Here is an 18,152-nt window from a genome sequence, read left to right as displayed (position 1 = left end):
TAAATAAATAATTAAAATTGTATAAGAGTTTGGTGTGTTGAGCATTGAGAATTGTTTAGTCTAGTCTTGGCTCTATTCCTAATAATTGGTTTATATCAGGATTCAAGTACGAGAACATCACGATTCAAGTACAAGATTTTAAAGAACGAAATGAAATTGTACACAGTCAAAAAGACAAAATAATCCAATAGCCAAAAATTATAAGGTATTTGGAACAATTTATGATGTAGTAAAAATATATAATGGCGATGATATTCAATTTTAAGAAGTAATCGCATCTGGTAAAACGGAAAATCATTCTTGACAAATATATTATATTTACACATTTGCTAAGAAATTCAGATTACCTTTTGAAACATTTGAATAGTTTTTTTTTAATTTAGTTTCCAGGAAATAAAATATTCAAACGCAATATTTAACTTAAATGGGCCAAAGAAATGTTGGGATCGTAAGTCAAAAACGAGTTGAACAAAAATGAATAAATATCCGATCTTTCAATGTTCAACACAGATTAAAAAATAAATAAATAAATAGTTTAATCGTGAAAATAAAATCATGATAACTCATTCAGCCGGGTCAGTTAAAAGTATAACAATATAACAATCAATCATCTATCATGCCCAATTCCAATACTAAATGATTCATCAGAAAACCCAGTATAAAATATTTGAAAACTAGAACTATTGAAAACAAGAACACACAGAAATTCTAGAGTATCTGAAATTAAGACTAAAAAAATCCATATGAGATTAAAGTGAAAGGTAATTTCTTACCTAAATATCAACCGGTAAATTAATCTTCATGTCCTATACTGGAAGGATTCGATTGGTGAAAACTGTCACTTTTGGTGTTCAATAATCAATCCTACTGGGTTTGCCCTTCCCTGCAAAAGTAATCAATGCCTATTGTAGGAGCTTTACATGGTCTGGTGTCAACATTCTCACCAAAATTCATGGGACAAAATGTGCAGCATATAGCTAAACTGAAATTTTATAGCTAACAAATATAATCCACCAGTTAACAAAAAAGAGAATAATCAAACCTGGTAAAACCTTCTCAAAAGCATATAGCTAAATGAAAAGGCAGAATAGAATCAAAATAAAAGTTTACGTCAAATATTCATCGAGACTAACAATAGCATCACATTATTTCAGTACAACAGCATTCAAATTATTTATGCCGACCAATGAACGGGTCAGAAAAAAGAGATTCAGCAAACTACAAATCTAGAAGTACTAACTACCAGGCAACAAAATTTATCTAATGGATATCAGATATTCCACCTGACACCACGTTCTCATCCACAGGTTTAGGGCCACCACATGATCTTGAGACGGATTCAAACAGCTTCTCGATCTCTGGGGCACATCTTGTAAATGGTCGACTCCAAAAATTGTACCTTGGATTCTGTTGAACAAGAAGAAATACTGAGTTGAGAAGACACTAAATGGAATGAAGATTGCATCAGCATAAATATACACAAAATACCTTTATCAGCTCAATGAATGTGATCAGAAGACCCCATGGATGAGGTCGATTTACAATCAGGCGTTCTAATAGGACCCTGGTTATCTGTTCTTGGATCATCTCCTGCCCATTTACAGTAAAATTAGTAACTTATAACAATCCAAAACATAACTAAGCAAATCAAATGTCTAACTGGTCTTCACATAATTCATAATTATAAATATAAATAAAATTATAGCAAGTACTCATTCAGCATTGCAGAAAATAATCGCTCAGTTACGTAAAATAAGGATAAGGTCAATAGAGGGGGAATGCAACCAAATCAAACATATCCTGGGACGCATTCACTGGGAATGTAATAATGCATGCTAATGACAAAAAAGCGAAACAAGAGGAGCAAGCTTTCCTCGTTTTTTAGGGAAAGGGGGAGTGATCTCTTTTGATGTTAGGGGATCTCAGGTAAATGGTCTTTCAGTTTTGCATCCGTTCAGCTCTGCAGCTATATGCAGATGCATGTGCCTCCGCCCTCCCTGTGTGTGTGTGTGTGTGAGAGAGAGAGAGAGAGAGAGATTTATGTGATGCTTGTACTATTTAGGGAATCAAATAGACTTTCTATAACCACAATTTTTTTAAATATTCTTTTGAATATTTTCATTAATTAAACTGTTGTAGCCTATCACTTTCAGTTCTCAAATATGTAATTTCATTTGAAAAACATGAAAAATGTATGTCAAAAATCACACAAAAATGTTTTTGGCCTTCTTACTTTGAAACCTCCATCCCATGAGAAAAGGAGAGGGGGAGGGGGAGAGTTTGTGTACATATATAAACACTCTAACCCTCTTAATCCAAACCTTGACATATAAAACGGGAGGGAGACAGAAAGAGTAATTGACACGGTTGCATAAATACATATAGAGGACCACCTAATCAAGATGAACATCATCATTGAAACAATAGAGAGCAAAAAAATAATAAAAATCAACAAGTGACAACCACAAATATAAATCGGAAAACTAATTGAAAACACTTGAGCACTTGACACGGGTGCATTAATACATATAGAGGACCACCTAATCAAAAGATGGAACATCATCATTGAAGCCATTAAAAGAAAAAAAAAATCAACAAGTGACAACAACATATATAAATTGGAAATCTAAATGAAAGCACTTGAGCACCTGGTTTGATTCCGCAAATAGGTAGAGCAGAATAAAGGAGAAGTAATGTGTGTGATTATTTGGGTATCGCAATTGGTTAGCGACTGCGTTTAAAAACAAGTAACGCCCCTCGGTGTCCAAGTCCATTATCAAAGTCTGGAATACATCTAGAGCAGCACCAACCAAGAATACTGCAAATGGAACACTACTGGGCATCGACTGAGCATGAGGAGTTTTTGACTGCAGCTGCTGGATAGCCTACAGCAACCCACCAAATCTAATAAATACAGGGTAATGAAAATGAACCAAAGAAAAACATGCAACGCAATTACAGAAGAGGAAAAGCTTTACAAAAGCGGATGATAAGATCATACAAACCTGGAATAAATTAAAATGCAATGACAGCACTCATTTTGATTTCACTAGCACACAAAATTTTCCACGAGTAAGGACAAGGGAAGAAAGCAGTTGAATCAAGATTTTACCTGCATTCCAACATAGAGTACAAGGGAGTTGATCAGGGGTACATTGTAGCGCGTCCCAGCCTTGGCGGCTTCACTTGGAGAGAGCAGTAACTTCTGCTTCAATTCACTCAAAAATGGAGATCCCTGTTGCCTTGTCTGCAATCATTCAGGACAGTATAAACAAGATGAGCAGACAGGAAAAGCCATACTATAGTGTAATTCATTCTCCCAGTCCTCTCACCCCAAACCTGTACACATGCTGTGTACAGCAAAGAAACAAGATTTTGATTATGTTAGGATTACCTTCAGGTATTCATCTACATCACCCTTCATCTGCTTTGATTTAAGAGCTGCATCAACTTCAGAAAGAATGCGAGGGGATTGACTAATCTCTGCGAGTAGATCAATCTATAGACACAAAAAAAGAGTTCATTGTCAAACTTGACAACAGTAAAGAAAAATGTGAATAAGATTCACAAAACTAATTACCTTTAAGTTGGGAGTTGATGGATCAGGAAGCCTCATGTTGCGAGGAAATGCACTTAAAATTATATTTCGCATCTGTATGCAGCTTGGAGGGATAACATCACAGAAGCTGAAATGGTAGTCACAGAGGAACTCCGGAAAATCATGGAGGAGAACCAACAAAACCCTGAGAGTCCCTTTATACAGAAACTGAACCTAGAAGGTGAAAAAGAAAGAACATAAATTGATATCCAGGTTTTAAGCAACAACACACGACACAAAGAACAAAACAACACAAAAAAATTCAAAACCAACCGGTTCTCCTAGCTCAGCATTCCTCAGAAAGGGCTCCATAAACTGGAAGAGATCCACCAATAGTCGTTGAAAGTAAGGCCACCCCTTCTGAGCATTTCCAGCAAGTAGTTTAGGCATAAAACTTCGGTGACTTACAAGTTCAAGCCATGCAAAGCTGAAAGCAACTCATTAAGTTAGTCACTCAGACAAGCACAAAAATGTACCTTAGTGTAGATTACACAACAAAGAAAAATCCCAATAACTAATCATATTACAACACACTGTACTATCTTTAATATAACAAAATAAATGTCCAAACTAAATTAGATACCTATCATATCTGGAGAGAACTATCAGTACAGTATATTACAATTATCTGTCTTGAATATGCAGCAATACTTAACATTGTTACTCTACCATACCAGAAACAATGTACCTGAATCCTGGAACTTTGAGGGGCTGAAGAGCATGGAAAGCATTGGCTAAAGCTGTTAAAACCTGAAAGGCCCCAGTGGAGATCAGTTTTGTAACTGAAGATCTAGTCATGAACATATACAAAAAAAAAATTACCTGAAAATTTGCACCATCAAAAACAGGGTCCAGGGAACTGAGATCCACTAACCAATTAATGAAAAGCCTAAAATATGGTCTAGGATTAAAGATCATCTTCTTTTCATCAGCGTCCCTCTGGATGAATCTTACAGTGACAGCGAGAACCTGTCAAAGAAAGAGAAGTGCAATAAGTCAAGAGACCAGATAAGAAGCAGTACCCAAGAAGAAGTTATAGATCATTCACATACCTTTGGCAGCAGCAATAATTTACTAGATCCTTGATCCACAGGATAAAACTAGAAAGAAGACACATAGAAATCAGGCAACAACTCCTATTCTAATTTACGGGAGGACAGTAGAAAGTTCTTCAGAAAAATATACCAACCTTCAAAATTGAGAACACTAATTTGGCATAGATATCGATTGCAAGGAATGATAGTGGTTGTGCTTGGTGAGACTGAGTTGTGGAACTCATGACCTCAGACGAAAGACAATGTGAAACAGAAAGTTCCTGAATTATCAAAGTAATTAGCTTGCAATAAAAGCTTAAACAATTGATCAGTAGAGTTTGACTAATGGAATAGGTAAAAATCACCGTGAGTCTGCGGAAAAAACGCTCTGAAGTTTCATCGCCTTTTAATAGGCCACTCTGGTTTAATTGCAAGATATAATGAGCATGAGTTGCATCATTCGCCCCAGGAATTTCACAAATACGGTACCACTCAGCAAACAACATAGAGACCTACATATGTCAATGATCCAACAGCTTTAAGAAAGAGACTGAGAAGAAAAGATGAAATCTACCTCTTTATAATTAATCCCGAGATAACTTGTTCCCCAACCAAACGACTGCTTAGTGCTAAGATTATCTATAAAATTACTTAAACTTCCAAAAGGACAGCAGCATTGAACAAAAAATTAAAGTTGCTGGAACCTTTAACAATTTCTTCTTTCCAATTTTAACTATATTGAAGTCTTGACCAATTGGGCAAAAGCCACAAAACACATTACAAAAAAGGCAATACCTGCTCGCGGAAACTTGCAGAATCTGGTTCAATACATTCAGAAACTCCATAATCTTCTCTGGTACCAGTAGCAGTCACGGCAATCTGTTCAAATATTGACGTAAAATCAAAACGCATGTAAAGCAGAGGTGGACATGTCTTTTTTTACTTTTAAATCGTAGGGTACAACTCATCCAGGTCTAATGGTGAGTTCAAAAGGTTGGTTGAACCATTTGCTACAATCATTTAACTGACCTCACTCAACAATTTAACTATGGTAAGTCCTAATATTGACTACCCTAGTAATTTTCCTTTTTTGACATATATCCCAGTAATATACTTCAAAAAATACATATTAGTACATTATATTGTTAATATACAGCATATACTAACCACTGACAACATGATTCCAAATCAGATGGGAAATTAAAACAGATACAAAAATTACATAAATAATAGATGCAAAATCATACAAAAGCTTCTCGAGATTGAAGGGAAAAAAGGGCCTTACACCACCTTATGAATGTGTTCTGCAAATATAGGTAACCAAAATATTGTTTTATGGGGTTGTTTAAAGTTCTCTACTGGAGAGTTTTCTTTCCTTCGCAGATAGAAGTTTAGCAAGATCTCAAACTAGAAAGACATAAAAGCAAATTTTTATATATTATAGAAATAGTGAAGTAAATAAAGTGTTCTTCTATAACAATTTAATCTTTTAAATGAAACGGTACACACAATTTAATATGGCACGTGGCATGCACAGGTTGTGGTGTAAGTTTCACTACTATTCATCATAATATTTTTGATAACTGAAAAATCCTCGAGGGCCAGCGGGCACACTTAGATTATTTGTTTGAAGACACAAACAAATAAAACGATCTGTTCATTTTCTAACAAGTACAAAAGCTGGCAATTTTCTGACCAATGTAATCTTCTATGATTAGTCAGCGGGTACACAACTCAATATTGCACAATCAATATTATCAAAGGAGGGATTTAAAAAACCTTTTTGTCTCTAGATTGCTTGTTGCTATCCTCCTTCCCAAAAGATACACTAGACAGCGCAGCAGCATTAGCACCAGGGTTCTTAGCAATCTCAACAAGTTGTTGTAAAGACTCGGGAGAACCTGGTCTGGCTGCAATCTGCACCATGATAAAATATAGGTAATGACCTACCTCTTTACCAGAGCAGAAAAAAGAAAAAGATGGGAGTAAAAAAGGTAAGGCAAAAAGAGAAGATAAAGGACGGGTACCTTAGCAAGTGCATCTACAAGGTTCTGTAGCTCGGATATGACTCTAGAATCACTTATCACCAGTGTTTGAATTAGAGATACAGCAAATTCAGTAGCAGACTCTGCATGTCAGACAAAAAAAGAATTAGTGTTTTATACACTCAATTGAACATGAATTGAAAGACAAGTTACATACTGTTTCTGCCAGCATCAAGTAATTTAGCCATGTGCACATTATACTCGGCAAGGTTTAGCAGTTCACTACGAATCAAGCCAACTGTAATGTCTTTGTTGAACTTCCTCTCCTCATCAGAGTAAATAACCTGCCAAAAATTAGTAATCAAACGTAGTGATGAAAAAGGTCAACTTCCAAACAATCAATTTTATCTGCATATTCATTTAATGGAAGGGTCGGCCAATATTAACACTATGGCATAACAAACAACAACTATGCACCAGTCTCAAACAAGTTGGGCCGGCTATATGAATCCCCAGTTCTTCATTTAAGCTCATTTCATCATTATCATACTAAATAAAAGTATATTATTAATAATAATATAACAAGTCCAAAAGCATATCCTCGACTAGTGGTTATCACCTATATGGATCATTTCCTTCCATTATGCAGTGATATCAAGCATAACACTATCACATGACAAGTTGAGGAAAATGATTCATAGTTATTCTTTCCACTGTGGAACATGATATTGTAGCAAGTATTGATCTCATAAATTTACAACTCATTTTAAAGAGAAGTTCACACATATAATGCATTAACGAAGTTCACTTTTCAAGGGCTGCATCCAACATTTGACATACTTCAGAAACCTCATACTTTCAAGAAATTAAATCAACCTGCCTAGCTTATTGCCATCACTGTCTGTCGTACTCCAACTTCCAACAATTTTGTAGGGTAAGAACTAGAATATTTTGATGCGTCATGCAGACCTTCATATTTTATTGTAATGCACTTTCAAACATATAATAGAACTTAATAAATTTAAAGAACCCAACTTTTTTTTGAGACAAGTAACAGTTCTATTCAATAAAAACTGCCACCCCAGAGAGAGGTGCTAAGTTGGAAACCTTACAAGCATCGAAAAGGTGCTTAAAGGACCCAACTTCTACTCCCACAACCCATGGCAGCAGTTAGAAGCCACCACAAAAGAAAACAATTAGAGTTGAAACCTCCTATTCTTGGTGTCAAAAAAAAAAAAACTTATGGATCACTATCCAGAAGCAGAACTCATTTGAATATACTTTTCTTTTCCTGGTGAACCATTCAACTAAACGTGGCTACAACTTCTAAAAGGAGATGATTACTTCCAGAAGAAACAAAGCAGACATTCAAATCTTTGAGTTTCCAAATTACTAGGAGTTGCTTGCAGAAGGAACTTTTCAAAGTAATAAAGAACATATTCTAAAACTTCATTTTTAAACTACCATTAGATTCCAACGATCAAAACTAGATGACATTGTTATACCAAGTAAACACTGTTAGAATAGGAATAGGTTTATACAATCCTATTAGAATAAGAATATGTTTATACAATTCTATTAGAATAGGAATAGGTTTATACAATCCTATTAGAATAGGAATAGTAATAGAAATAGAAATAGGAATACTAAATAGTATCCTACTTGGTAAAGGATTGTATTCTAGGGTCTATAAATAGGGTCTCAATGTAATAATGTACACAACAACAATTCAATAATATTCTTTTCCTATATTTCTCACATGGTATCAAAGCCTCTACAAACTTGGTAGAGAATTAAAGAGCTTCCGCTGCCGGCGGGTGGCACCCATATATGCTGCCCGTCTGGCCAATGATTATGTTAACAAAGTTGGGTCACCGTGTATCTATCCGGTGACTATTTTCTTATATCTAATTTGTGTAGCACCGTGCTATCATTCCGGTGACTACTTTTTCATATTTAATTTTTGTAGCACCGTGCCATCATTCTGGTGTCTACTTTTTTGTGTAGCACTGTGTCATCATTCCAGTGACTACTTTTTCATATATAATTTGTGTAGCACCGTGACATCCTTCCGGTGACTACCTTTTTTGCATATCTTATTTGTGTAGCACCGTGCATCTTTTCGGACTACTTTTCATATTTAATTTGTGCAGTACCGTGGATTTTTTCGAACTATTTTCTCATATCTGAGTTGCATAGCATCATGTGTCTTTTCAGTGACTCCTCAGATTTGATTTGCATAGTTCCATTCGTCTTTCCGGTGACTCCTCAAATCTGATTTGCGTAGGGTTGTGCCATCATTCCAACCCTACCCGTTTCTTTTTCAGTAGGGTCGTGCCAACATTCTGACCCTACCCATATTATTTCTCTTTTTCAATGGGGTCGTTCCATAAATTCAAACTATCCTATATAATTTATATTTTCTAGTTGGGTTGTGACATCATTCCGACTCTACCCATATAATTTTATTTCTTAGATTGTGACCACTTTTAGCCATCAAATCTAATACTCCGGCATATGAGCATGTTCTGGCTAGTTTTTCGGTGACTTGTCTGATATCAACTCGTCTAGTGATTCCAACATGATCCATATACTTTACACTAGATTTTGAGCACTTACGACCGTTGCATTGTGAAGAAGTCTATATGGAGCAACCACCTAATTTTGTTGCTCAGGGGGAGTTTAGTAGCCTTGTATGTTGATTACGTAAGTCACTCTATGGTCTGAAACAGTCTTTGCAAGTTTGGTTTGGAAAGTTCCAACACTGTAATTTTATCACTCTTCTGTGTTTTATCGGCATTATGCATCAAATTCAGTATTTCATGAGAAGACCAAGCACATTGAGATTGATTGTCAATTTTGTGAAGTCGAGTGATCAACTTGCAGATTTCACCAAGCCCCTCATCAGTCCTCGTGTTAATTACATTTGTAACAAGCTAGGTACATGAATTGTATGCACTAGCTTGAGGGGGAGTGTTAGAATAGGAATAGGTTTATACAATCCTATTAGAATAAGAATATGTTTATACAATTCTATTAGAATAGGAATAGGTTTATACAATCCTATTAGAATAGGAATAGTAATAGAAATAGAAATAGGAATACTAAATAGTATCCTACTTGGTAAAGGATTGTATTCTAGGGTCTATAAATAGGGTCTCAATGTAATAATGTACACAACAACAATTCAATAATATTCTTTTCCTATATTTCTCACAACACAGCACAGCAGAAATAGGGTAATTACTAGACTGCAAGCATTCAAATTGCATACAAAGAGGAGCAAGTACACTCTTAACTTAATTATCAAACCAAACATACTGAGGAGACTAAAATAAATAAATAAATACAAAAAATAAAAAGAAGCTTGGGGTCAGATCCGTACCCAACTAGTTAGCTCCTTAACAAAAAGCTTGCTAACATCACGGATTGAAGACAGAATAGCAAGATGGGCACCAACATGTGCACTATTTGTAGCATTCTCATACAATCCCTTGAAAGCCTGCAGAAAAGAACACTTTTAACTTTAGAAATGAAATCATGATGATCTAGAGATTATTTCCATACAATTCAGAAGAAGATTAACCTTCTGGGCAACTGCCAAGGCGGCCTCATCTCTACTAATACATTTGAGGATGATTACCGGAACTTCAGCAATAAGTGCCTGCAAACAAACATGTGAACATGTGGGAGTTCTATTATTTGAGAATGATAACAATATTACATGTGCAGCACAAAGGCTGTGCTAGGCCCTGTTTACAGTTCATGAAAAAAAAAATCCGAGTTCCAACTATAGGGATTCAATTTATGGAGCCAACCCTAGGACCAACTGCAGCCTTTGAAACTCAGGATAATGCTCCCACCCCTCTAACCTTCTCCAAGTTCGCTTGGCATAAGGCTCGAACCAGATGAACATATGAAATAAGTACAACAAGTTTTTTGCCGAGAATACTTCTAACGTACAGAACACAGGGATAGTAAGTGCAAAATCACCCAATGTAACAGCATTCAAGGTTTCTTCACAAAACAATGTCTGAGGAGGATACCTGAATTTCTGCCTCTTCAGCTTCTTCACTCACCAGGTTTTCAAGCTGTACAAGTACCAAACAAGATATATTAGCTACAGTACATTGGCATGAAACAAATATGAGAACATATCTGCAGGAAACAATCAGATGGAATTATACCAAGAACTGACAATAGTTTTCAAGAATTTGTAGGGAAAGCAACACACCTCAGCCATCAACACAGTGGGTTTGATTTCTAGAAACATGAAACAGATTAAGAACAGAAAAATGGGTCTCAAACCTTTTCAGAGATAATCTGGTACTTATCCAACGCATCACCAGTAGTCAGCAACGGCTCGGAGATACTATTTCCAACACGTTCAGAGGTAGCTGTTGCATTTGATGGCTGTAAGGAAGCTCCCGATTCCTGTAAGAAATAATTTAAACAGAGGTGGTTTAATCGCCAAAATGCATATACACAACTAGAACCACTAACACCCCAATCTAGAGTGTTTCGCTGAATCCTCAATATCCATTCCTCTAAACTAGGGGGCTTTTCATTCCAATACACAGGAAAAGAACATGAGCGTACGGCATACAAAGGGAAAAAGCCATAACCAACCTTTGCAAGACTGGATGGTTCCACTGGATGCGATTCAGGAGCTGAGACCGATGTGAATGGTTCAACAGTAGCCTCCGTTTCAAAACTGCTAGAAGTGACACTATCACCCATCCCAAGATGGGGAGAGGAAGCACTGATAAAACCGACAGGAGGATAGGAACAAGAAATCCAAAATCACCATGTCAGTTGTGGAAGAGTATCTAAGAGACAAGTAATGAAGAGGCCATCAACAAGAAAAGGGAAAAGACCTATTAAGTTGAGATGAAGTATCTATCTCTTCTGATATTTCCAATGGCTGCGGAACAGCAGTTATTACTGCATTCATAAGGCCAGACGAGTAAAGGTTGGAGTTCATTTGTCCAGTTCCTGACATATACGCCCTGGAGACACCAACACTGCTGGAAGAAGTTGAAGGAACAGCAGTCACAGCATTTGAGCTTTGGCTTGATTGATTTTGCCAAGGTAAGCGGACGAAATCCTGTGAGACAAGTCGGAGGTGAGTTAATGTGTCCACGTTAATCAGCCAACCCTCTTACAGAAGAAGCAACAGGAAACAAGCACCTCATAAACGCGTTGCTGAGAATGGGATAAGCGGCCAGGTTTAGGGCGAAGAGCTTCTGGTAACCCACCCATATGACCTTGTGTATAAGGGCTTGCATCAAAGAATGAGGCACCGGGGCCCTCTCTCTGTTTCCTCCTTATGGCCAGCTGTTGAGCTATTTCTCCATCAATAGTCTGTATAGCCTGCAAATGCATTATCCAGACAGAGAGGATAAGTGAACTTAGACCCTGAAGAAGTACAATCAGATTTTCATACTCAAGGGAATTATAGCACTGTAAATATATGGGCTATACAGATTATACTTGCTGCACTTAGAAGAATACGGTAGACAAAGACAATAGCAAGTTCCATGATAAATCCATGACACAAAATAGTCTAACATCCAATCCAATGTTGAAAAAGGCACAAGTGACCAAGTTTCATGAGATTTAAGTGCAAAGCACAATTAAACCATGAACTCTATAAAGTGATGGCTCAAAATTGAAGAAACGAATAAAGACAAGCAAGCGGAACATGAATACAATCATAATCAACAATAATATGGGTTGCAAAATCATAATATTCACTTTAATTATGAAAAGTAAAAACAATGTATCACCTCAAAAACAATTTTAGATTTCTGATTCATGCAAAGATACAAATTTAAGATTCTGGCTCGGGTATAATGATTAGTCCAATATCCCATCTTGGGTTGGCACTATCATCCCAATTTCCTACCGTGTCTCTAAATATTTCCTATATTATTTTAACTATTAAAAAAATTAATTTTTAATACTTATCAAGTTCTTCAATATCTATTTTTAATAAGTGATGATATTCCCATAAATGGCATAACAGCATTAAGACACTGCAGTAAAAGTTACAAAGTGTGAAAGCCCCAAATATATCTAACATGTAATCGACATTTACAAAGACCATATTGCACCAAAAGGCTAGCAAAGAAATACATTTGTGTTTAAGACTCTGCATTAAAAATATCTAAATTAGATATCAAAAGATTTAAATTGATGCTTGAATCCACACCGAAATTAGATGTGTCAATCCTCGCACTCTGAACACTGGCATGCGTTCATAGGAGGTAGTGTCTATAAGGTTCCAACTCCTAGTCACCAACATATTTTTTCATAAAGTTTGAGCATCAATTAATCCATCACTTTACCAGCTAAAAACTTGTTTGGCGCCACCATTTTCAATATAGAGCGCATTGACATACCTATTAAAAACAAGGAAAAAAAGGATCGAGCCTATGTACCTTACAAATGAATCTAATCTAAAGTTAATTTCTGCCAAGGCGCAGAACTCAACATATTGCCATCTTCAGTAGAGGCCTGCATAAGCTACGCGAAGTACCAGTGCTTGCCCCAACTCTTGGGCTTAAGAGCACTTCCAGCGTGCTTTCCAAAGAAAAATTTGTGATCCACATTATAGCTTAGTCTTACTAAGATCACTACAACTGCCAAGTATGTGCGATAAAAAATAGTTCACGTATAGATGTGTGCGCGAAACCATCCAAGCCCTATCCAACCTTAACATTTTACAACCAGCCCCACCCTATTCTGTTCTCTTTTTTCCATTTTTTCTTAGAATCCAGCATTCTCTTTTTAAGCTTTTTCATTTAATTGCAATCTAAACATGCATTAAAAATTAACATTGGATCCTCAATAACAAGTAGCAAGTCCACAACATTCTGATCTTTCAGGTCTAGTTGCAGAAATTTTAATGGAAGAAAAAAATAAACAAAATCACATCAATGCTTCTGATGGGCTTGGAAGCATCTTTTTTCTTTTCCATCGAAAGAGTTGTATCGATCACGTGGAGCTTTATCCTTTCTATCAATTTTTCCAACAACCAGAACCACTCACATACCCTCTTATTTTTTCACAGACATGATTCACATTAAAGATAAAGCCGAGAGACTCAAAAGTCAAAGAACAGAACTGGCTGACCTGTAATGCAAAATTGAATTGTTAGCTTGAAACGCACTTAATAACCAACACCCCTGCTCCCACCACACAACATTTTTTTTCCAAAATTAGGTTCCGTGCATACCACCCCCCAAAAAAAAATTTACCCTGCCCCAATACAATCTCTAAATGTATTCTGCTTAATCATCATTATCACACAAGGGATTCATCCTTACCAAATTCAACAGCCACAACTAATGAAATTAGAAGGTAAAGGAAAGGTGGAAGAAGTGCCCCCGGGGCTTTGGTCAAGTGGTGAGAGCGTAGAACATGATGTATGGTACAGGCACATTTCTGTTCAAACATGGGCACTAACAAAAGCCTAATATTTAAGTGGAGAAAGGAAAACCACTGAGTTTCGATCCCATGTTTTTTAAATGGAACAATCAACAACTAACATCACCTACCAGCCCAATCTGTGAGACAGGAAAAGAAAAGCAACGGAAGTCAAATGACATGAGGCAAACAATCATTGGACAATAAAGACCACCTAACAAGACAAAGAATGCAGAGTCCTGAATGGCATTTGGCCATCAAAAGACGTAACACGAGGCAGATTGAGAAACATACCTTCTCTGTAGCTGCTTGTTCAATCATGGCACAGCCAAGATCGAGATTGTCATTAGTAACAAGCTGAAGAGCTTGTTCAAGGAGGTCACTTGCAATGGTCAATCCCTGAAGTAAATTACGAAGCTGGCCTGATATCGAACCACGTAAAGGTTCCTAAAACAAAAGGAATTCACAATTGTACCCAATAAAAAGAAGAAAAATTAGGAAATTTGGCAGTATCAAGATATCATCAGAAAGATCTGATGTCTAAATCAGACACTGAGAATGGTAAAAATGTATTCCTCTACCTTGCATGTCACATGAGCAAGGCTTCCAGACAGGCTGGCGACCATCAAATGTGCAGCATTACGTATCCGGGTCTCATCCGATTCCATGGCATAGTCCTGTCATGTGTCATCATAATCATGTAACAAAACAATTGACCTTTTCTGTTTCTTTTTTTGCTTTCTTTTTCGAAGGGGTGTCAAAATTTATGTAAGAGGTGTCTCAGAAGAAAAAACCTTCAAAACAAGTTCCTTTGTAGTCTGAGTTGCTATAGAAACACTGCGCTGCACAATGCTGGACACTATCTCTTTGATAGCTCTATCCATAGCAATAGGAAGTACACTGCAGAAAGGTATCAAACATGATAGAGGATTACAATACAATCTTAAGTAATGAACCAACCCCCAAGGGGGCAACAACTGCTATTACAGTTTCGAACCTCTGAAAATGCAACTGCAGGCCCAGAGCATGAAGCTTAGGATTGACAACAACTTGCTGCTCTATATTGGATGCAGTTGCAGGAAGCTATAAGAGAACAATTATATGTTAGAACCATCTCCAAAAAAAATTGTCAAATAAGTAAAACACTAACACTGCCAACAAACCTGACTAACAGAGAATGGTGATTGCCCTTGTAAAAGACCTTGAGCAGAAGGAAGCTGATCAGACAGGCCAAGCGCTGCAAGCTTCTCATCCTCCGTCATTGGAGCAGATGGAAGATGAAGCGGAGCAGCATACTGAATCCACCACATAATCAGTTCAGGAAACTCAATTATCATAAAAGCCATTCTGACATGACAACCCAAATAAAGCCCAAACCTGAGTTAAAATTCGTGAAGGGCCGCTAGGATGAGAACTGGCAACCTCAAGTGGTAGTTCAACCTGGTTTAGTGAAGATATAATGCCAGATTTGGCATCAGCCACCATCTGTGGTTGGGAAGATCCACCAGCATCCTTGTTTGAGAAGTCGGGATTTCCTTCCACTTCTCTCACTCGGTCTTTAAGAAGAGAACTTGGAACTACCTCTTTTAGATCCACACCAAGATTTTTGAACAGGACCTGAAAAGTGAATAAATAGGTAATACTTCTTCAATTACAGAACAGAAAGGTCACAAACCACAAGTAAAACGCAAACCTCAATGTCAAACTTGAGGTTCATTTTAAGATTTGGCATTGCATAAATCTCAGCAAGTAATTCAAGAATGCCCATGGTCCATGGGTTAGGTGGTTGGTATGCTAGACTGCTTTGGCATGGTTCCAGAATCTGCAGCTCACAAGGCAAACTCCATGTCATCAAAAATCCAAAGAAGCCGTTAAGAAGAGGGGGAGGGGGTTACAAAAAGATAAGTCAAGTAAGACCAACCTTCGATGTGAAAGGAATAACTGCAATCATCAAACCTTTTTCATATGCCTGCATAAGAAAGAAAATAAACAGATTATCGTGAGATTAAGATGCACCAATTCCACAATCTGAACTGAAAAAGAACGATATTCATTAACAAGCAAAAAACCTCAATAATCAAAGACTTCGGATCAATCTCCCGCGCCCTCAAGACATGATTCTTTCCAATTGTGATTTTGCCTAGCCAGCTTCCAAGGTTTTTCAGCAAAGAACGCTCTTCTGAACTTGACTTTATCAACTCTGACCCTAAAAGAACCTGAAAGAAAACCGAAACCAGATATGAAGCAAATGAATATCACTTTCAGGTCAACAGCAGTGACCAAGTAATGAGCTGTAGCTGTAAGACCTTGCAGTTCTCGTAGGTTGCTTGGACAATCTCCTTGAACAGAGATTTTGAATTGGCTTTATCTAAGAACTTCAGGTACAAGTCATGAAAATTTGGCTCAATGCTTGCTCTGTCAATGAATAAGCAATGGCATAAAGGAGCAATCAAAGTTAGGGGGAAGGGAAAGAAAGTGCAAATTCAATTAACAAAATAATAAAGCCATCCCCCCTATAATGATCTTTCTTCATCGAAAAAGAAATATAGTAAACACAAGAACTATAATGTAAAACTAACCTTTTCATCACCATATACTGAGCAAACCATGGGTAGTACTGCTCTTTCAAAATTTCAGTGAACTCTTTTGCTTTAGCCTCAATATTTGCCGCAGATAAGTTATTGATAATAAATGAAATCTTATCCTGTATTTCTGATGCAGGAGCCTGTGAAAATAATGATACTTCACTTAAAAATTGACAGACGATATTACAAGGACCTAGCTGAGTCCCTTCAGCTTAACCATGCCACCTGTAATCCAAAAGACTCGCCGATACATCTAGACACAACTACCAAAATTCATGATGTGTTGCAAGGAAGAAGTCATTAATTCTGTTGCACAATGTCGTGTGTGTCTTGAGTAAAATAGAAAACAAAAATAGTATATCCAGCAACCAATTAATACGGATGCTCACAATAGAGCAACATATATTTTGATGCAATAACATGGAGTTATCTCATTTAAAACATGTTGGTGCAGGAAACTGACACTAGAAAACATGTAGTCTCACCAAATGGATAATAAACAAGAATACCTCTATGGGTGTTTCTCTTCTCTCTGCAGCTGCAACAAGTGTTTCAATATTCAGTGCAGAACCAAACCCTATAACAGAACAGTGTCACATCCATCAGCGCCTCTGTCTACAACAACAGCAGGGAAGAAAAAAAAAAAAAAAAAGAAGTCTATGATAGGCCAAGCATTACTTCCTGAGGTAATGGCTCTAGATGGGCGAAGAAAACCAGGAGAAGATGTCAGTACTGCTGAAGTACTGCTTGGACCTTGTGGCTACAATTCAACAAGAAAAGAGTCACACTTCATAACCTGCAATAGACTAATCATAATATGGCCAAAGACGCATCAGCAAGCTCATTGTATACCTTATGAATGCCAGCATTATCACTTGAAGGAACTGTGGCAGGTTGCACTGCAGGTGATAAAGCTGGCTTCAAGTAGCCAGAGAGAGCAGCAGAGGGTTTCCTCTCCTCTATGGAGCTTTGTTGCCTCAGAGGAAGCTGGCTTGAAGAGGGTCCTTGCATACTTTGCTGCAAACCACTCTGTCCAACCACTTGAAATGTTTGACCCTGACAAAAGAAAAAAAATTGAAAGGCCAGCAACTATTTGATAGCCCAGGATAGTCAAAAATGATAAAACTACTCTCTGAAACAACACTTACAAAACAAAGCACTAAACCTTATCCATTCGGCAAAATGTTTTTTTCTAAAATCTCTTTCAAAACGAATAATAATCAGACCAGAATAATAACTTACCTCGGAATTCATTGGGGAAGATGAGATAGGACCATGGAATTGATCAACAGCAGGACTGTGGCCTACCTCTGACTCAGAATGTGTCAGTGATATCCTAGCAAGTGCCCGTTCAATGAATGCAACAAGCTCTGAATTAGCTACTCGGAGATGAGATATTTGCAAGATATGGTTGCAGTATTGGGGCCATTCAATCAGACGATCAACGAACTGTTCAAGTGCCAAAATCCCAAAAACAAACATCTGCATGCAGAGGGGCTATCAATAATATGAACCAGAA

At 37.1% G+C, this 18,152-nt stretch overlaps 1 protein-coding gene across 1 annotated transcript in view; it reads right to left on the bottom strand.

The window, feature by feature from the left end:
- Positions 1 to 1,118: 1,118 nt before the first annotated feature.
- The window catches only part of LOC125824872 (uncharacterized), a 29,321-nt gene continuing 12,287 nt past the window's right edge, over positions 1,119 to 18,152 (bottom strand). The window contains exons 14-51 of the mRNA XM_049504223.1: positions 17,876 to 18,115; positions 17,486 to 17,689; positions 17,312 to 17,393; positions 17,143 to 17,210; positions 16,628 to 16,773; positions 16,355 to 16,463; positions 16,118 to 16,264; positions 15,970 to 16,017; positions 15,742 to 15,870; positions 15,426 to 15,665; positions 15,212 to 15,343; positions 15,046 to 15,131; positions 14,843 to 14,948; positions 14,630 to 14,725; positions 14,343 to 14,495; positions 11,808 to 11,990; positions 11,495 to 11,724; positions 11,247 to 11,379; positions 10,926 to 11,051; positions 10,664 to 10,708; positions 10,204 to 10,281; positions 10,003 to 10,119; positions 6,835 to 6,961; positions 6,660 to 6,760; positions 6,412 to 6,549; positions 5,428 to 5,511; positions 4,998 to 5,144; positions 4,788 to 4,913; positions 4,651 to 4,698; positions 4,421 to 4,567; positions 4,287 to 4,348; positions 3,872 to 4,025; positions 3,581 to 3,772; positions 3,395 to 3,499; positions 3,113 to 3,247; positions 2,649 to 2,885; positions 1,489 to 1,590; positions 1,119 to 1,407 (exon numbers count right to left, since the gene is read on the bottom strand). Of these exons, the coding sequence (XP_049360180.1) occupies positions 1,261 to 1,407; positions 1,489 to 1,590; positions 2,649 to 2,885; positions 3,113 to 3,247; positions 3,395 to 3,499; positions 3,581 to 3,772; positions 3,872 to 4,025; positions 4,287 to 4,348; positions 4,421 to 4,567; positions 4,651 to 4,698; positions 4,788 to 4,913; positions 4,998 to 5,144; positions 5,428 to 5,511; positions 6,412 to 6,549; positions 6,660 to 6,760; positions 6,835 to 6,961; positions 10,003 to 10,119; positions 10,204 to 10,281; positions 10,664 to 10,708; positions 10,926 to 11,051; positions 11,247 to 11,379; positions 11,495 to 11,724; positions 11,808 to 11,990; positions 14,343 to 14,495; positions 14,630 to 14,725; positions 14,843 to 14,948; positions 15,046 to 15,131; positions 15,212 to 15,343; positions 15,426 to 15,665; positions 15,742 to 15,870; positions 15,970 to 16,017; positions 16,118 to 16,264; positions 16,355 to 16,463; positions 16,628 to 16,773; positions 17,143 to 17,210; positions 17,312 to 17,393; positions 17,486 to 17,689; positions 17,876 to 18,115 (4,950 nt within the window). The 3' untranslated portion in view covers positions 1,119 to 1,260. The remainder of the gene's footprint in view (positions 1,408 to 1,488; positions 1,591 to 2,648; positions 2,886 to 3,112; positions 3,248 to 3,394; positions 3,500 to 3,580; positions 3,773 to 3,871; positions 4,026 to 4,286; positions 4,349 to 4,420; positions 4,568 to 4,650; positions 4,699 to 4,787; positions 4,914 to 4,997; positions 5,145 to 5,427; positions 5,512 to 6,411; positions 6,550 to 6,659; positions 6,761 to 6,834; positions 6,962 to 10,002; positions 10,120 to 10,203; positions 10,282 to 10,663; positions 10,709 to 10,925; positions 11,052 to 11,246; positions 11,380 to 11,494; positions 11,725 to 11,807; positions 11,991 to 14,342; positions 14,496 to 14,629; positions 14,726 to 14,842; positions 14,949 to 15,045; positions 15,132 to 15,211; positions 15,344 to 15,425; positions 15,666 to 15,741; positions 15,871 to 15,969; positions 16,018 to 16,117; positions 16,265 to 16,354; positions 16,464 to 16,627; positions 16,774 to 17,142; positions 17,211 to 17,311; positions 17,394 to 17,485; positions 17,690 to 17,875; positions 18,116 to 18,152) is intronic.

The sequence above is a fragment of the Solanum verrucosum genome, unplaced genomic scaffold, assembly GCF_900185275.1.
Source record: "Solanum verrucosum unplaced genomic scaffold, falcon-dt-bn FXZP01000080.1, whole genome shotgun sequence".
Taxonomy (NCBI): Eukaryota; Viridiplantae; Streptophyta; class Magnoliopsida; order Solanales; family Solanaceae; genus Solanum; species Solanum verrucosum.
This window is presented reverse-complemented; position numbering and strand designations above follow the sequence as displayed.